General features: G+C 39.2%; 2 protein-coding genes across 5 annotated transcripts; one reads left to right on the plus strand and one right to left on the minus strand.

Annotated features, from left to right (window-relative positions):
* Positions 1-508: 508 nt before the first annotated feature.
* On the minus strand, positions 509-5,991 carry LOC144040485 (ADP-ribosyl cyclase/cyclic ADP-ribose hydrolase 1). 2 transcript variants are annotated; one of them, XM_077554705.1, is made up of 9 exons: positions 5,774-5,814; positions 5,009-5,096; positions 4,688-4,814; positions 4,471-4,597; positions 2,373-2,666; positions 1,183-1,256; positions 971-1,063; positions 795-881; positions 509-731 (listed from the first exon to the last, which is right to left on the minus strand). In XM_077554705.1, the coding sequence occupies exons 3-9, from the start codon at positions 4,795-4,797 to the stop codon at positions 650-652; spliced, it is 867 nt and encodes a 288-aa protein (XP_077410831.1). In that variant the 5' UTR covers positions 4,798-4,814; positions 5,009-5,096; positions 5,774-5,814; the 3' UTR covers positions 509-649. The 2 variants fall into 2 exon arrangements, with proteins under 2 accessions (XP_077410831.1, XP_077410829.1); XM_077554703.1 differs by lacking the exon at positions 5,009-5,096 and having other exon boundaries at positions 5,774-5,991.
* A 1,080-nt stretch (positions 5,992-7,071) lies between these two features.
* LOC144040601 (inositol monophosphatase 1-like) lies at positions 7,072-19,233 on the plus strand. Of its 3 annotated transcripts, none has more exons than XR_013289775.1 (10): positions 7,072-7,571; positions 7,685-7,749; positions 8,095-8,228; positions 9,189-9,293; positions 9,437-9,482; positions 9,601-9,709; positions 9,839-9,947; positions 11,073-11,224; positions 12,708-12,926; positions 14,370-19,233. XR_013289775.1 is itself a non-coding variant. In XM_077554949.1 (9 exons), the coding sequence occupies exons 2-9, from the start codon at positions 7,687-7,689 to the stop codon at positions 12,827-12,829; spliced, it is 840 nt and encodes a 279-aa protein (XP_077411075.1). In that variant the 5' UTR covers positions 7,072-7,571; positions 7,685-7,686; the 3' UTR covers positions 12,830-19,233. The 3 variants fall into 3 exon arrangements, 1 of the variants encoding a protein (XP_077411075.1); XR_013289776.1 differs by having other exon boundaries at positions 16,715-19,233; XM_077554949.1 differs by having other exon boundaries at positions 12,708-19,233.
* Positions 19,234-19,858: the final 625 nt, after the last annotated feature.

Below are 19,858 nucleotides of genomic sequence, written 5' to 3' on the forward strand. Positions count from 1 at the left end.
GTTGAACGATCCTTGAGCAAGATACTCAGAGTCATCAGTAGTCGAAATGAAAAGCATTCCGAGGGCCTTGTAAGGTGGAAAAAGCACAAAGTAAAATAAACGAAGTACCATTTATCAAAAATCCTCATTTGCTGACTTCCACCATTTTTAAAGGCAGTTCAAGGTCAAAGATACTATTGGATAGAATGTGAGTATGGCGACCCCAAGTGGACAAAAGTTATATCTGCACTTCAAAATGTATGCATGAAGCTTTTTTTTTTAATGCATGAAATAGATATGAATCAAAATTATATATTAAAAAAGTATAAGTTGAACTTTATTCTAAAAAAAAATCGCTTTGTAGCACTTTATTCTCAAAATTCTTTAAAAAATATTTTAAAATCATCTGCCGTTATTATTGTCGGAGCATGACTATTTGCAAAAAAAAAAAGGGGGGGAGAGCATAATTTTATGATCTTTCTTCAGAAAAAAAACTTTTAACCAAGATTTAAAAAGAAAAAAAATCACAACCTTTTTTCTTTTTATTGTCATTTAAAAAACATCTGACTCTATGATTGTCAGACCACGATTCTTTCTTGTACAATTTAAAAAATATACAATATACATTTTTTTTATAGACCTGAAGTTTGTCTTATGACCCCAAAATGCGTCAAATGCCCGGATGTGTGTCGGCGCAGGTCCGGCACGCTCGGTGTTCCGGCTTGTGGACGCACTGCAACATGGTCAGAATTCTGCGGACGCATTTTTCGTTAATTATGCCGGAAGTCATGCGAGCCAGCGATTCGCCGTCTTACCGGTCGCTGTCGGAGCACGTCCAGCGGAATCCCCGGGCCTGCAGGATGTGGATCAAGTCCGCGACGGAGCCCCTGCCGCAGGATTCTCTGAGCACGGAAAACCCGCCAGATTCACATTCTTAGTTGAAATGTTGTCTTTGACGAGTGCAGCATTTGCATGAAATCAATTCGCTCACATGAAGGGGCCATCCAGATTGGTCGCCACCTTGATGTTGACGTAATGGACCCTTTGCGGATTCAGACCGTCCAGCTCCACACTTCCAAACATGCTGACAGAAGAAGAAGAAGAAGAAGAAGAAGAAACAACAACAACGACAACAACAAGGTTTACTTGGAAAATCAAGCACGAAGTCACGCTGAACTTGGAATGAAATTGAAAGTGAAGAACCTGTTCCTGTTGAAAGCCTTCTCAATGGAGCCATTGAGCAGAACAGTGACGTTGCCGCACGCCATCTCCGCAAACTGGCAAACCGAAAAACACAACAAAGATTGTTAGAAAGACACCACGAGACTTCATTTCAACTTTTTCTGGGGGGGAAAAAGAAACCGTTTTGAGGATAGCACATCAATTCTTGTAATGTTTAGGATTTTGCCTTAATCATCTGCTTGTAAAAGGACGACTGGTAATTACTTTCTAAGAAAACAAAATATTGGAAAAATATTACTTTTAAATAATTTACGTATGATATCTCTAATTACCAAACGTTAAAACAACAAAACACATTTTTTTTCACAAGTTTAGAACTCTGAAAAATGTGATTTTTTTCCTTTAAAAAAAAGAAAAGAAAAATTGACTTTTTTCTTTATTTAAAAAAAAGAACAAAAACTTATTTTCTCCTTGATTTTCACTTTTTGTCTTAAAAAAAACATTTAAATATATATTTATGTACTATCTCAGGAATGTAACAACGTTTCAGGAAATTATTTATGTATTTATTCTTGAAGATCATTTTTTTTTAATAATAGCTCTTAACAAATAAATATGTATTTTTTTTTTAAAACGAATATTTTTAAGATCACATAAAAAAAAAAACTGGAAAAAATCTGCCCCCCCCCCCCCAGGGGAAAGTCCAAATCTCTTCTCTCAAAACTATAAATATAACTGATGTTTTTTTCCAAAATTATCAAATGTAGGAAAACAATAAATAAATACAAATAAAAAATAAATAAATACAAATAAAACGGAAAATAAAACTTTTTTCTGAAAAAAAACCTTCTTGATTCTCCAACAATTACACCTCTTTTCCCCCAAAAAATAATCATGCAACTTTACAAAAAATAAATAAAATAATTCTTATAAAAATTCTAATTTAAATGTATTCAATTTAATGTTATTTATTTAATTAATCAAATACGACTTTATTCTCTGAAAAAAATGGTGTCTTTAATTTTGGAACATTATGCGATTGTTTTCCCCCAAAAAAATCTGCCCAGAAAATCATTGTCCCCCCCCCCCCCCCAAGATTATAGATGAAAAGGAAAATATTTCTGAAAAAAAAAAAAGATTTAAATTGACAACATCCCTCCGATTTTTTTTACAAACAATCGTACATGACATGCTGCCTGCTGCAAACTCACATTTTTGGACGCTTGCCTCCACAAAGAGTGCACGGGATGATGCAAACACGCCGACCACTCGGGACACGATCCGAAATCGAAATCCGAAACGGATGTCGCTGAGACGGCCTGGCCTTGCGATTGGTCGCCTCGCCAGCCCGTGGCAGGAAGTGGCCTACGCGAGTCTTCCTGTTGGCTGCACCAGATCAGGTCGTTGAACATGTAACCCGCTAGCGTGTCCTCCAGCGTCCACAAGTGACGCGCCACCGCCGCGTAGTCCTGAGTCAGCTTCCTCGTCTTGCTCCACAACAAGAACTGAAAAAAAAATCAAAAATATGATAGAAATATCGATTATTGAGTAAGTATTCACAGGGAATAGGAACTACTTTTGTCTAAATTAAACCCCTTAACTCAGTTGAACAGAGTTCCCTGACTCCAAGAAGCAAGAAGGTGGCAGCAAATCCCTACTTTTACCTAAATGAAGCTTCTCAACTCTTTTCAAAATAGTTCCTTGGTGCCTAAAGGCCAAAAAATGGCAGAAAAGCTCTACTTTTGTCTATAAGAAACTCATCAACTCAGTTCAACTTAGTTCCTTGGTGCTAAGATGACGGAAAAGCACTACTTTTGTCTAAATGAAACCCCTCAACTCAGTTGAACATAGTTCTCTGACACCAAGAGGCCAGAAGGTGGCGACAAATCACTACTTTTAGCTAAATAAAGCTTCTCAACTCATTTCAAAAAGAGTTCCTTAGTGCCTAGAGGCCACAAAATGGCATAAAAGTTCTACTTTTGTCTAAATAAACCTTCCCAACTCTTTTACCAAGATGGCGGCAAAGCACTACTTTTGTCAGAATGAAGCTTCTCAGCTCATTTCAAAAATAGTTAATTGGTGCCAAGAGGCCACAAAATGGCAAAAAAGCTCTACTTTTGTCTAAATAAACCTTCCCAACTCTTCACCAAGATGGCGGCAAAGCACTACTTTTGTCAGAATGAAGTTTCTCAGCTCATTTCAAAAATAGTTAATTGGTGCCAAGAGGCCACAAAATGGCAAAAAAGCTCTACTTTTGTCTAAATAAACCTTCCCAACTCACTTCAACATAGTTCCTCTTCACCAAGATGGCGGCAAAGCACTACTTTTTTCAGAATGAAGCTTCTCAACTCATTTCAAAAAGAGTTCCTTGGTGCCTAGAGGCCACAACATGGCATAAAAGTTCTACTTTTGTCTAAATAAACCTTCCCAACTCTTTTACCAAGATGGCAGCAAAGCACTACTTTTGTCAGAATGAAGCTTCTCAGCTCATTTAAAAAATAGTTAATTGGTGCCAAGAGGCCACAAAATGACAAAAAAGCTCTACTTTTGTCTAAATAAACCTTCCCAACTCACTTCAACATAGTTCCTCTTCACCAAGATGGCGGCAAAGCACTACTTTTTTCAGAATGAAGCTTCTCAACTCATTTCAAAAAGAGTTCCTTGGTGCCAAGAGGCCACAAAATGGCATAAAAGTTCTACTTTTGTCTAAATAAACCTTCCCAACTCTTCACCAAGATGGCGGCAAAGCACTACTTTTGTCAGAATGAAGCTTCCCAGCTCATTTCAAAAATAGTTCATTGGTGCCAAGAGGCCACAAAATGGCAAAAAAGCTCTACTTTTGTCTAAATAAACCTTCCCAACTCACTTCAACATAGTTCCTCTTCACCAAGATGGCGGCAAAGCACTACTTTTTTCAGAATGAAGCTTCTCAACTCATTTCAAAAATAGTTCCTTGGTGCCAAGAGGCCACAAAATGGCAGAAAAGCTCAACTTTTGTTTAAATGAAACTCCTCAACTCAGTTCAACGTAGTTGCTTGCTGCTAAGATGGCGGAAAAGAACTACTTTTGTCTAAATGAAACCTCTTAACTGAGAGTTTCCTGAATCGAAGAGGCCAGAAAGTGGCAGCAAATCACTACTTTTGTCAGAATGAAGCGTCTCAAGAGAATCTCAACATAGTTCTTTACTGCCCTCATTTTTTTGTAAAAAGTACAAGGTACAAACATCGTTTTTTAGATTTAGGAAATGAAAGAAAAATCAGAAAAACAAATGCTGGAGTGAGAAGGAAGGCAAGGAAGTTTGGCGGTTACCCGGTGGCAGGCCCCCGTCTGCGGCATGGCCCGGAACAAGCGACGGTAGTGCTCGCAGGCCACGTCGCACGACGCCTGCCGCAGCACCGCCTCCTCGAACGCGCGCCAGATCTCCTCGCAGTCGAACCTGCGCGCACACAATTAAGAATAACTTTCACGGAAACTCAAGTCATTAAAATGTCTGTGAGGGTTCGAGATGGTTCGACTGCCGCTTTACCTGCTGTCGGGCTTGACGAGTGTGACGTAATTGAAGCACCTGCCCATCACGATGTGCTTGATGTTGGGCGTCGTGCCCAAATGGGCTCGCAGTGGCGCCACGCGCGTCATGAAAAGCAACAGCAAACCTGAAAAATCGGCAAAAATACGACAGTTTGAATGCCATCATCTTTGTTGTATGTCATAATGTGTTCATGCGGAAAAATATTTATTTATTTTTGTCGATTTTTGCTGTTCGTAAAAAAGAGCTAATAGCCAATTACACCGGCCAGCTGATTTTCTCATAATAAAATAAAATGTAAAGAAAAAAGCTATTCCTTACTTTCTAGTTTTCCCTTTTTGGCTGCACTTTCACAGTTTTTTTTTTTTGTTGAGTTGCCATTCTGACGATTTGGAGTCAGTCTGAAAAACTAAACGTTAAACAAGGGGCATGAACATGCGTATTTAAAACAACCACCTTTAAAGTCTGCTAGCTTAAAGCTAACACACACTCTAAAATAGTTGGGTCAAAAGTAACCCAATTATGGATCAAAAATGGATCAATCCCATTTTTTGGGTCAATGTGACCCAACTTTCTGGGTTGTTTTATACAATCGAATCGCACACCCAAAAATCGGAATTGAATCGAATCGTGAGACATTCAAAGATTCCCACCCCTAATGCATATATTCTTTATCCTCTAAGACGAAGATTCGCTGTTAATCGGGCCACCTACAGGAGTAGTGAAACTCTTCTTTTTTTTTGTCTGTATGATTGTATTATACTGCCCCTAGTGGCCAAAGACGAGCCACAATGAATTCATCATGATGCACAAACATTTTTTTTTTTTTTACATTCTATTTAATTTTGTTATTATTACTGTATGTTTCTATAAAGTTGAATTTTATGGGGCGATATTTTCAATTAATTGAGGGTGTCATTCAAAGGATATTGTTAGCTTTTCTCATCAATCAATCATGGTTTGAAATAAGACATTTGTCACAATAGCAGCACACCCCCAAAAAAGTGCCGTCTTGTAATTTGAAAAATCCGCATGAAAATAATATTGTAAAAAAAAAGAAAGAAGAAAAACATTAGAAGGACTTACATGCAGCCACGCTGGTTATGAAGTTGGTCACCATCATTCGCACTCGCTCCATTCAGAGTTTTCTAACCATCAGCCACTAAAAATGATCCGTTTGACAAGGAAGGCAAAGCACAACATGTCAAGTGGTGCGAATCCTTCGCCTGCCTGGTATTTACGATGCACTATTTTCAGGCTAATTCAACGAGGAATGCTCTTCATGTTATCTTCACTTGGTGATGCTCAACGGCTCGGACCCAAAAAAAGCGTTTGCGCCTCTCAGGACGTTGCAGATACGTCCCACCCCAACAGACGGTGACGAGGACAGATGTTTTCCTCCAAGGCCTCACTTGCTTGGGCCTCCGCGTGACTCCTATTATGGTGGCATGAAGAATTTCCACAAACAACGCCTGGGCTGTTTGTTTGAGGGGAGTAATGTCAGCTCCCAAGAAACAGAGAATAATATAATTGCTGTCATTGGACAAGCTGACCTTTTTGTCAAAAACAAAAAATACAGAAGAGAGAAATTCATGGAAACCAATTGGATGCATTAGCACAGTTTTACATAAAGTGTTTTAATCCAAATTGGGGACTTTTCCTAATGGAGTATTTGAGCTTTTGTTTAACAACTGTATTAGGTTAAACTCCTGGACACAGCCAGGTGTTGCTGCCCCCTTATGGCAAAAAAAAAAACATTGAATGGTAAAACAAGAATCCGTGTACTCAGTGTGCTTTATATTGAATACAATTTTAAAACACGCCCTAATATTTTCAAGTAATTCAAAGAACGCTCTTGGAAACCTCTCTAATTGCAATCAAAAAGGAAACTGTTGACAATGTTCTAGCCAATGAAAATGTCGACTCACACTCACGTGACTTTGGCTGATCAACTCAAGCAAAGCGGTATAATTTCGTTGGTTTCAAGCGAAAGGAGCCTGAGTCTGACTATGATTTCATATAATAATTTTATGTAACAGTTTAAAGTTTTGATGCCTCTTACTACTTAAATGTGGTATACAAGTAAAAAAAATAAAATAAAAATAAAAATACAACAAACACCTCGTGTGATATAAACTGACCCATCAAGCGAAAGTACGAGAGTAAACAAACACAGTCATTTTTTTGAGATAAATTATTCCGGATATTATTTTATGTAACCTTATATGAGACTTGTAACACTTTAATGCAGATTTATTTTTGCTTTCAATATTACGAACTTTAAAATCCTATTTAGGTGACACCTATTTAAAACAGCACTCTAACCAATCAACTCGCAGAATCCAAATCAGGTGATACAAACTGACCAATAAATAGCTTTGCACGAGCGGGGTGACTGCCAGAAACGTTTCACGTGGAGAGTGATTCAGCGACTGCTACTTTGAAAGTCTTCAATCGTTCGTTAAGCGTTTGTTTTATCCCCAATGTAACCATTTACTCGTATGCTAGCTAGCGTAATGACCAATGTCGATTTTATGAACCGTCAAAGCCGTTGATAGCATTCTAGCCAATACAAATGTTGAATAAGCATCACGTGATACAAGCTGACCAATCGAAGTACGCAGAGTGCTACACGCGGAAGTTGTCAAAGTCAAGTGACTTTTTATCTCATCTTAAATGGAATGCTTTAGACTTTGCACGACGTCTTTTTTATTAGAGAAACGGGAGACGAGTGGAAGAGTCGTGAGGGTCACTAAAGACGGCAGTCTAAACACTCCCAACGTTCGTTTTGTTGACATTCCCGACAGCTCACGTTAAACGTTGTGCAGGTTGCAGGTGCAGATTGAATCCCCGCAGGAATCTTCTTCGAAGCGTAACCCGACAGGTTTGCCAGCTCTTGTCTGATATCGGACGCTTTCTCTACCAATTACCCCATCGTGTACTACATTGTTCTGATCATACTGACGTCGCGCGACGCTGATGTTTACACTGTGACAGCGATGACTGATCCTTGGCAAGAGTGCATGGAGCACTGTGTGGAAGTGGCCAAACAGGCTGGCAAGGTTAGTTTATTAAATGCATACATTTGATTAAAACAAATGGTATGGGAATCACCTTGTTCTGGCTGGAAAATTGGTGTCATTCTGCACAAAATATATTCTAAAGTCCATGCTGTTTATCAGTATTCTTTAGGGGGATTCAGGATGCCCCAAAATATGTATCTTGGTGAAAATATGTATTTTTGGGGTTCCAAGCATGGAAAAAAAGCCTCTACATTAATAAATAAAAAAATTGCCCCCTGACAACATTTTCACAGATTGTGGCCGTTTATCACAACAGCAAGTCTGCCACACGTGCTCTGTGACATCACTGCTCATAAGTGCGTTGTCATGGCGGTCCCCCTCCAGGTGATCCGCGAGGCCCTCCAGGGTGACATCGCCGTCATGCACAAGAGCTCGCAAGTGGACCTCGTGACCGAGACGGACCAGCGAGTGGAGCATCTCATCATATCCTCCATCAAGGCAAAGTTTCCCACGCACAGGTACGCTTCTACGGCGTTGCCACGGGAGGGAACATGCAGGAAGGACACGTTTACGTCACCAGCCAATTAAAAATCCAGAACCAAGACTTTATGCACTTTAAATTTTTAAAACTACTCTCCTGTAGAAAAAGGTCGACCAAGTTGGATAAGTCAACTTTAAAAATAGGTCGACTAAAATGTTCTGCCTCGAAGCTCCGCCGGAACCACGTTTGGGCCGTCCAGGTTTTATACACGGAATATTTTTTGCAGAGGCATGCAGTGTTGTCTGTTATCTGACTATATTATTTCTTCTCTTTGTCCACCATCTAGTGGTTGAATGGCAGATTTTATTTGTTTGCTTAAGAATATTCACTGACTTAGTACTTAGTGGGTTTTTGTAAAGACAATACAGCACATTGAGTTTCCCCAAAACGCAGGAAAGGAAGTTCTGAACGTCCTAAAAAGCACTTGGGCTGTAATTATCAAGAGTTCATCATTTTACCAGTAGAGGGCAGTCATGCACTAAACGTGCTCAGAAGAAGACAGGAACAGGAAGTTATTAACCTCATGTAGCTAACAGCTAGTTCTACCCTTGTTTACTCATGGAATAATTTTGAAGCATCGTCCAGAAGTAACGTTTAAGACCTTATTACAAAATGATATGTGATATAATAATGTATGTGTGAACTAACTGGTAGTTAAAGTTTGTTTACCTTAAGTTGTAATCGTTAGCACGCTAATGCTAATCGCGATGCTAACAATTTAGCATAGGCAAATTTTGTTGGTGTTTACTAATGCACATGTATAGAAGATAACAAAATAAGAGTACACTCAATTCAACTTGCGTCCAACCTTAGTGGATAAACAAAAAAATAATAATTGTTTGTCTGTATATGTGTGCTTGAATATTCAATGGAATACTCAATTTAATAGTTACAGTACAACTCTGCTGTTTTTAATAATTGTCGTCCATCTTTAAAGCTTCATAGGTGAGGAGTCTGTGGCGGCGGGCGCCCCGAGCGTGCTCACCGACAACCCCACTTGGATCATCGACCCGATCGACGGCACCACCAACTTTGTCCACAGGTACGGCGCGCATCCCTCGGGTTCTGCGTCGTCTAATTTTGCCTTTTAATTGTCCGTCGGCTGTACGCGAGGCTAATTAGATGCCCTGTGATGGAGTTGAAGCCCAAATGAATAGCGAACGTATTTTTTATTTTATTTTTTAGGTTCCCTTTTGTGTCTGTGTCCATCGGCTTCACAGTCAAAAAACAGGTATGTCCCGCTCATTGTGAGTCATGTCAGTGACACTCTATGGTTAGATCATTACTGCTGTGGTCAGCCTGTAATTAAATTATCAAGTGTTATGAGCTGCATTCATTTTTTTTGTCAGATCGAGTTTGGCGTGGTGTACAGTTGCATCGAAGACAAAATGTACACGGCGCGCAAAGGCAAGGGCGCCTTCTGCAACGGCGTTCCCATCAAGGTATCCGGACAGGAAGGTGAGGGCGGGATGGCGTTTCCGCTTTTGACCAGCAGGTGGTGCCCACATTTCACCAGCCAGCCTCACCTCCTCCTCCTCCTCCTCCTCCTCCTCCTCCTCCTCCTCCTCTGTTGTCCGCTTGTGGCAGATCTCAGCCGCTGCCTGGTGCTGACCGAGTTGGGCTTCAAAAAGGATCCGCAGCGTTTCGATACCATGATGGCCAACCTCAGGAGCATCCTCACCATCCCCGTACACGGGTAATTACCTCATGGCTGATTGTGCGGCAGTAATCAGAGCTGCGCAAAAAGACACTCATCTAATTAGTATTTAACTTTGGGGAGGGCGGAGCTAAGGGCAAAGGAAGAATGCATGACATTTTTAAGCAGATCTGGATTTGCTAGACTTGAGTCACATACAGTGAATGTTCGTTTATCATGGTGGGAGGGGGGGGGGGGGGGGATATGTCACCCAAACATAAAATAGCTCAAGTGTTATCCCTCCCAAATGATTTAAATCAGCCATGTGACAAGATTTGCCAAAAATTAGACACATTTTGGTCGGAATGACCACAAAGGGAAACAGTCTAACTTCATTATTTCTTGTCCCTTTGCTCATTATTTCGTTTGCTCTGCTCATCGTTGAAGCCCTTCTCTGATTGGCTGATAAGTTTTGTTTCAAAATATCCACCAATAAGCTCGCACAGGCCAAAATTGGACACATTAAAATGACTGTGATGCTTCAAACAATGCCTCTTGCCCTAAAAACAAGACTTGAATAACGCAAATGGAACGTTTGTGAGACGGGCAGTAAAATAGGTCATAAATGTTAGTAATCAATAGTTTTTTTAGTGAATCCATTTGTTATGGAGAAGTTTAGGGGCCTTTGAAGTGTTTTTTTTTTTTATTCCACAATGACGGCTGCTACTTGTCACGTTGCTATTTAAACACACTTAAACTTATTAAAACACACTTTTTAACTCATTAACTGCCATTGACGGCTATAGACGTCAAAAATTCATTTGAACGTTTCACATTGTTTCCACTTTTCTTAACTTTTGAAAGCATGCTACTGATCCCTGAACGTTTTGTTAGATTTTTAAAACAAAGGTTATTATTTTTTTTTTACTCCCAATATTTAGCGAACCCTAAAAGTTGCTCAATAAACATATTCTTAAAAATTCAGAGCTGGGGTTTGTATTTTTTCAAATTTTGATGCCAATAATTTCCCTTTTTAGAAAATGACTCCAAATATACTTGACTATCGATATTGGCCCAGACCCCCCTCCCATATAATCTCTATATTCAACCCCCCAAAAATGAGCCTATGCTAAGCTAAAGGGTTAGCGCACACACCGCAACCTCCTCCTCCTCTTCCACCCGCAGCATCCGCTCGCCGGGCAGCGCCGCCATCAACATGTGCCTGGTGGCCAGCGGCTCGGCCGACGCCTACTACCACCAGGGCATCCACTGCTGGGACATGGCCGGGGGCGCCGCCGTGCTCACCGAGGCCGGGGGGGTCATCGTGGACATCTCAGGTGAGAGAGAAAGCGCACCGCTGTCTCCATACTTTTGGCCCATTGTTGTTTTTATTGCGAGCGTATCCTGTCATCAGCTGATTCAAAACGCAAGTTGGGACAAGAGTGGATTTCTCAAAACAGGAAGTTGCGCGGCGGTGAAAGCTTTGAGCAATCCAACCTTCAATGGTTGCTAACGTTTACATCCTGTGCTGTTGCGCAACCTTTGCAAACTCCGTTCGCAGCGTAACTCGGAAGTTGGCACCTTTTCCTACACAAAGCATATTAGTCGTAGATTCATAAATGTAGTCATTTATAATTTATGTTCAACATGAAGTGTAGGCTCATGATGTTTTAGCGACTGCTGCAATTTATTACTCCTTCATAAAGATATCATAAGCAGTTTATGAACGGTTATTTTTTTTTCAGTCAATATGTAAGGCATTAAAAAATATATATTTTTGAGGGAAAATGTGTTTTTTGCAATTTTTTAATAACTAAGTGCAAGGTTTCTTATTTAAGGAAAATATTCCATATTTTCTTTAAATAATGACTAAAATTTATTTTAAAAAAAAGGCCTACTTCATGATGGATTTTTTTTAAGGGCAATAATTTAATCAAAATGTTGTTGGGAATGTTTTATAATGTTTTGGCATTTTTCAGAAAATATTTTTTTTCATGAAATAAATTACTTTTGGCATTGGAAAAAATAGATGTATATTCTTTCGAAAAACTTCCAAAAAAGAAAATCACAACTTTATTTTTGAGTCAATTCCAAACCTTCAATATTTTTTCTTGAGAATTTTTTTTTAATGCATATTGCAAAATTTATAATAACTAAATAAAAAAGCAAGGTTCCTTTGAATTTAAGATTTTTTTTAAATCCATGTTTCCCCCCCTAAGCAATATGACGTTATTTTAAAATTTTAAATGTTTTAAATATAATAAAAATGTTATAATGTTTTCAGAAAATATGACTATAAATAAAAAACAACTTTTTCAAAAATATGATTTTCTTTTCCAATGGGAAAAATATATATGTATCTTCTTTCTAAAAAAAAAAAAAAGACTTAAAAGGTGACTTTTTTTCCTCACAAAAACAATAAAACATTTTTGCATCATTTTTTTCCTTTCAGTATGACCTTATATAAGCAGTAGTTTTCCAAATTGAATGTTTTGTTTGTTTCCAAATGAATCATGTCATTAATCTTCCACGCTGACAAGTGTCAAAAGGAAATTTCTTCGCAGCATTTACACTCCGAGCCACAAAATTAGGCACACCCGCAAGATCTAATGAGCTCCATCCGCCACCATGAAGACAATAATACTCCTTTTTAAAAAAATTATTTATTCCTTCAGCACGTCCTCACCGCGTCTTATTCCAATTGAAGGTCAAAACGTCGCCGGCGAATGTGACGAGTCGTCACGAGTGAATCCGAAGCGTTCGAGTCGAGCGAGCGGGAAACCGCTGACGCCGCGCATCCTCTCTTCCCGTGTCGCGCAGGTGGGCCGTTTGATCTGATGTCCCGCCGGCTGATCGCGGCCAGCAGCGGAGCGGTGGCCCGGCGCCTGTCCGGCCACTTGACGGAGTTCCACGTCGGCAGGGACGACGCGGATGGCTCTTAAAAAAAAAAAAAAAAAAAAAAGCAGCGCTTCCCGGCGCCCAGCAAGCCGAGAGTTTGGCTCGGGAGGCGAAACTCGGCGCGTACCCGCTGAGGAGTAGGTTAGTCCGGCATTTTCAATTTGGGGTGTTTTTCTCATGTCTTCAGGCTTGATAGAAATGAGCAATCTGGTATGTGTCAAGTCTATGGACAAAAGTTCATTTATTTATAATATAATATTAGTAGTTAAGGAGGCTGATAATCGATATTTGAAGTGGATATCCATTTACCATAAAAGCAGTCCTTCTCAAATTGGGGGTGAGCGGTGCAACCCAGGGAACATACCCCCCCCCCCCTCATACTTCTATAAAGTGTAATTGCACATCCACTACAGTAGGTGGCAGTAGTGTTGTGGTAGGTGGCACTCAAATGAGAATTCAAACCCAAATTTGAAGCCCTAACTTGCGTATAAATCCATAATTTGAAACCTTAACTGTAGTTTAAAACCCGACTTTGAACTCAAACCAATTTGAAACCCGAGCAACCGATTAAAACCCTACTTTGGAACGCAAACGACAGTTTGAAGCTCAAACGAGAAATTTAAAAACCCTACTCTGAAATCCTAGCACTTTTTTTGAAAACTTAACTCAAATTTAATTTCTGAGCGTGAGCAAGTATTAGGTCCTCCACAGAGGCGTACTTAAAACAGTTTTGGAGGGAAAAAGATTTGGACAATTAGAAAATAAATAAATAAATGTCACCAAACGATTACTCGATTATTAAAATAGTTGTCGATTAATTTGATAATAAAAATTAATTTGATAATTGAGAATTTTGTATGCCGATTATCGGCCTGGATGATAATTGATCCATCCTGTATGGAGAAGTCAAGGAAATGAGGGCTGCCACTCTCAAATGTGTTTCAAATCGATGATCCTCTCGATTATTCGAGTCATCGGATTTACGGGCAGAATTCGTCATGTGTGCGGAAAGCCGACTTCTTTCGAGGCACGACTCGACTGTGAAACGGAATGCAACCAATCAAGAAGCCGCAGGGACGAGGGAGCGGCTGCAAATAAAAACAAACGGCCCTTCCTCTTCTTCATTTTGGGAATTTCCACAGTCTTCTCTCCTTTTTTTTTTTTTTTTTTAAAGTACGGGATTTTCAGTAAAAAAAAAAACTTCCACCATTGCCGGTTGCTGCTGTTTCGTTCCTTGGTTTATGTTTGATAACGTGAGATGTCTTTGAGGATTCCAGATTGTCGGTGGAATGTAAAATCTGTACAATATTCGTGGTTATTAACAAAAAACGGAATATTTTACTTAACGATTCTTCACTTTTTGCTAGATCACCTTAGCTGCTTTAAAAAAAAAAAAAAGAAAAAGGAAAAAAAAAGACTCTTATAGATTTGCTTTGCATAACTCGACAAGCCTGCTTTGGAGCCACAACAAACTTTTTACAATCTCCATTTGAGTTGATCCCAAAAATAAAGATGAAGAAGTCTGTGCCAAAACCATATTGCTTAAAGGATGAAGCAATTTTTTTTCTTTGCAATTTCAAACAGTTCCCAGATGTCCTAATCAAAGGCCTTCAACATTCTTCTGTCAAAACACACAAAGGAAGAAGAATTGCAGAACAAATGAAATCCCCATTGGTTGAAATTGCTGCGTTTGTTTTTTGTTGAGTTTTTTTTTTTTGTCTCAATGCAATTGCAGATGATGGCTTTGAGGATATGGGGGCGGAGCTAGGGCGTTGCGGGAGGCAAGCGCTACTTGCCTCTGTATTGTCAACTTTGCAGCTTTCAACTCGTCCAGCGACTATTTCTCAAAATCCTCACCCAGAATGTGAATGAATCGCGCTTCACTTAAACCTATATAAAGATTTGACTCCATTTTCAGTCAGGGAGGCAGCACTTCATCACCAAGCTGCAGAATTACACTTTGAAAAACAAATGAGCTGATTGTTTGCATCTTTGCTAATGCTAGACTTGTCAAAATTAACAGAGTAATCGATTATCAAATTAATCGACAACTATTTTAATAATCGAGTCATCGTTTGGAGCCATTTTTTATTTTATTTAAAATGGTCCAAATCTTCTAATTTTAGCATGTCAACTGTAATTAAGGGGATTTCTGTAGTGCTTCATGAAAGAAGACTCAAAATAAGACAACCAGTAACATAGTATAAAATCAACTTCCCCCCCCCTTTTTTTTTTTTTTTTTAAATCACTATACAAATGCGAAGTATGAAACACCAATCACTGGTTAATAAACGGTCATCAGGGAAAAAATTCAATTTTTTTTTAATATACTTTTATGCCAAATTAGTCGATTAATCGTTTGAATAATCGATATGTTAATCGATTCTGAAAATATTCGATAGCGACAGCCCTGGCTAACGCTAATTTGTGCCGCCTCTCACACGTTGCAGTTTGCGCTGTAGCTTGAAAGTGGCGGATCTTTGCCGAGCCTAGCTACCAAGTCGTATGAAGAAACTCTTTGTCCGGGTAGGCGCTAAATACCTAAATGAGCTGAATAGTGCCATCAGAATTCATCATAATTCATAAAGGCTGGCTAATGGAGTTCTTTTCAGCAATGGAGCGATGAGGAAAGATTGGCATCATGGGCAGGCGGGCACACCACCCATTTCTTGACATTTCCCATAATGCGTCCCTTTGACGCGACGGGCGGAGCGAATCCTCCCGTCCATATGATGCAATTCAGCAGGCGTTAGTCATGAGTTTGTCAGCTGCCTGGTATGAAGACCGGCAGATTACGCAATCGTCACATTGTTGGCAGGACGGTGTCGCCTCGTGACGTGCGTCGCTGACGCTCGGCACGTCCACTTGCATGATGTCAGGGGTTTGCCAGTTGCGGTTCTGGAGCCACATGTGGCTCTTTAGTGCCTCTCCTGTGGTTCTCTTAAAAAAATAAAAATCGGTAAGAAATTTACAGGAGAGGATTAGTGAAGAGAGACAATTTTAAGTTTGGCAGGTTTCTCACTTTAAAGTGAGAATTCTGAGAATAAAGTCAGAATCATGCCAACCTTTTTTCCTCTTCCGTAGAATTTTCTTAAAATTTTTTTTTTACATATTTATTTTTATTTTTTAGATAAAATGTTCTTTAAATGAATTTGTTATTTAAACAAAAATGAATAATGAAATATTAAAAAAAAAAAATCTGAAAAAGAGAGGCAAAAAGGGAGATGGAAAGTTTTTAAAATGACCTAAAAATGTCCAAAAAGTGACCATAAATATCAAAAAAGGCAGAAAATAAAACGTTCAAAAAGTAATATCACCAAAAATAAAACAAAAGAAAAAAGGCAGGGAATTGCCATAAAATGCCTAAATGTGATTTGCCCCAAAAAAAAACTCAGAATTTTTTTTAACCAGGTTTAAAAAGTACCCATCAAATGTAAAATTACAATAAAATGTACACACAATTCATTCAAACTTTATTTTAAAGAAAGAAAATGTCCCCCCCCCCAAAAAAAAGTCAGAAAATTGACAGCAAAGAGAAAATGTCCCAAAAAGGATGGAAAGGCAAAGAATTACTATACGTCTATAAAATTGCCAAAAATGTCTAAAAAAATATATATATATATAAAAAAAAACAGTGTGAAAAAATTACACACAAATTCAAGAACGGAGAACGAAAGGTAGAAGAAAATGAATCTGTACATATTTTTCTGTTAAAACGGCTCTTGACAGAAAAAGTTGCTGAAAAACCCCCTCCCCCCCTTTAAAATGGTGTTATATAAATAATCATAAGAGTGATAAGATAAGAGATAAGTGGGTGCGGTCATTTAACTTTAATTAGCGTCCTCTATTCTTGTTTGGCACTGCGGTTGATCCTACTTCATGTAAACTCCCGCTTTCTTTGTGCACCGAACACGCTTTAACCAAACAAGCTCCCTCCACCCACTCGTCTGCTCGCCTTGTTGCTACACGTCTCGCATGGCAACCCGGTGGCCAATTGCTGAAGATGGATGCCGGAGGGGGGAGAGAAGACACAAAAAAAAAAAAAAAAAAAAAAACGCCCAAGGCTGTGCGTTTTTAATCCAACACAGTCGGGTGGGCCGTTTGTATGAAATATGAGCTAGCAACTTCTAGCGACGCAGCAACGCTAATATGTTGACGCGCTAACTGTGCAGGTGGGGTTAGTTAGTGTGCATCTCAAACTGTTCTGTCGAACCCTGGTATATTTGAAAAGTCTTGAAAATTGCCAATTTGTCCCGCTGCCCGCTAGCGCCTCCTTTTGTTTGGAGGCGTGGCGTGGCGACATTTAATTACTGATTGTCATTTACTAGCATTGTGAAGCTAATGATCTCAAATAATTTTTGGGGTTTTTTAATCAAGGTGCACCCGCTCAACTAGTCATGTCATGTAATCGCACACAGTCACACGTTGTCAAGAGGAATCCGCATGCGCATAGCACGCCATTGAAATTGTATTTTGCCTTGCATAACAGTGGGAACGTGAAACGTGTGCGTGCCTGCAATTAGCGGGGCGTGTCCGCTAATCCTCGTAGCCGCCGCTTCAGCAGCAGCGAGTGTGCATGCTGTTGTCCTGTCGTTGCAAGTCTGGCTTGGAAAAGGCTTTCTGTGAGGCGCCGGTACTTTTCCGCTCGTGGCAACCCATTGCTGTAAGCCCCTTAGCGGCAAAGGTGCGATCATTAATTGATTAATCGGCGAATTAAAATAATCGCCTCTGTGCAAAACAAAATCGGCTGTGTAGCTATTGTAGTAGCCAAATATGCTAACGGTAAATATAGCTGGATAAAGGGTAAGCTATGCTCATGATGATGTACATCATAAAATAAAAAGTACAGTTTTTGTCAGTATCATAAACATTGTTGACTAAACATGCTAAGCTAATATGCGAAACAGACATGCTAAACTAGCCTAATGAGTTGAATTTATGTTTGTGCATTAACTACACTGTCAATTTGAAATAATATGCTGATTTTGAAGAAAAAAAAGAGAAAAAAAAATCCAATTCACCAATTAATCAAAAATAAGCTGCAAAATCAACTGTGTAGATATTGTAGTAGCCAAATTGCTATGCTAACATTAAAAATAGTAAGCTATGCTAATAAGAGACGTTTTTGTCAGTATCTTAAACATTGTTGACTAAACGTGCTAAGCTAATATGCTAAACTAGTTTAATGAGTAACTTGGTTTGCTGAGCTAACGTGATAAAAATGTCTGATAATCTAAACTAGCATAACAATTCATTTGCTAGCTAACAGTAAGTTCAGTAAAAACATGCTAAACTAGCCTAAAGATAAGCATAGTTACCTAAGCTATCGTAACAAAAAATGCTCAATGGACACGCTCAACTAGCCCAACCATACATTTATATTGGCTATCACAATGCAAAATGCTCATTATACATGCGCAAACTAGCTTAACCGTTACCTCGCTAAGATGTTGCAAAAATAAATATTTTGCCATCAAACAACCCAAATCAGCACCATCCTCGACTCACTGAGCACGTGCGATTTTTGAAATGTGTTCATTGAGCGGTGATGATCTAAAGAAACATTTTATTGCGTGTTCCTGTGCGTCTGCGGCGCCCGGCAGGAAATACGCGCCATTGTTCTGCTTCCAGCTGAAATGCCAACATCTTGAATATCCCAGACGCGGTTACATCGCGGGAACTTTATTTGTTGCTTGCTCTGAAAAGGCCTGTTGCCGTCCGTTCAACTTGAACATAATGAGCTAAACATTGCTGGCTATGCTAATGTTGAGCAAAGGTTTCGCCATATTGTGGCAAAAAGTGTTGAGTAAATTGCTACAGATGGTTGTTGAATTGTAAGTAGAATTTCCCCTTGAGGGGTTATAATGAATGTCATACATGAAATTAACTCATTCACTGCCATTGACGGCTATAGACGTCAAAAAAATCATTTGAACTATTTCTGTTAGTTTAACATTTTTTCCCACTTTTGTTAGCGTAAGTGTGAAAACCTGGAATATTTTTTATTGTACATTTAGAACAGATATAAAATTTGAGATTAATTGTGAGTTAACTTGTAAAGTCATGCGATTAATTGGATTTTTTAAAAAATGAATCTTTTCTTTTTTAGAAAATTTTCAATTGTAATTAATCACATGACTTCAATAATTAAATGTACAATAAAAAAAAACATTTTTTTTAGGTTTTCATACTCGGAAAAAGTGTCAAAATAATAGAAATAGTTCAAATGAAATTTTGACGTCTATAAGCCGTCAATGGCAGTGAATGAGTTCATATAATGCAGGTATGATGATATTTTCACTTAGGGGTGTACTCGCTTTTGTTGTAAGCCGTTTAGAAATGAGTTGCTGTGTGCAGATTTATTTTGGGTTGGCACAGTAAATGTACCTCGCTATACAAGCTGCAACGATTTGTTCCATGACAAAATTGAATAAAACAATTTAAAGAATGTGAGGGGTGTGCTCACTTTTGTGAGATGCTGAACATACTTTTACGACAGATGCTTTCAACACAACAATCCTGCATGTGAAGCTTGCCAAACAAACAAATGTCAGTTTGACGGCTCTCCAAATTGCTTGACTGTTTTCCACGGACCTCCGTGACGAACCAATCATCCGTCTTTGCCGCATCGATCAAACGCTTCCTTCCGCCCGTCATGATTTTTGCCCTTTTGGAATTTTACAATCTCCCTTGGGGGAATTTCACTGACAAAAAGCCCGATTTATTTTTGTTTAGTTTTTTTCCTTCCCGCCCGCTTTTTAATAATAACGCCATCAAGCCGTTTTCAAGCGAATGGCTACGACCACGAAGAAATGTGCTGAGAAAGGAAAGGTTGCCGCTTCCTGCGGGGACCACACTTGACATTCAAGCTCAATTCCAAGACCATTGTCAGACTCCGCACAACATGCTTTCTTGTTAGACCACTCGTGTTCTTCATGTACGAGGACACAAAGTAACAACCCGGGCGTGACTTCTCCGTGATGACTGATCCAACCTTTTCTTGTATTGTTTCAAATGGTAGCTTCTCGTCCATGTTCCGCACTGCCTTGTAAAACTGCTGGTCATGTGCCAGA

Source organism: Vanacampus margaritifer, chromosome 20 (assembly GCF_051991255.1).
Source record: "Vanacampus margaritifer isolate UIUO_Vmar chromosome 20, RoL_Vmar_1.0, whole genome shotgun sequence".
In the NCBI taxonomy this organism is placed as follows: domain Eukaryota; kingdom Metazoa; phylum Chordata; class Actinopteri; order Syngnathiformes; family Syngnathidae; genus Vanacampus; species Vanacampus margaritifer.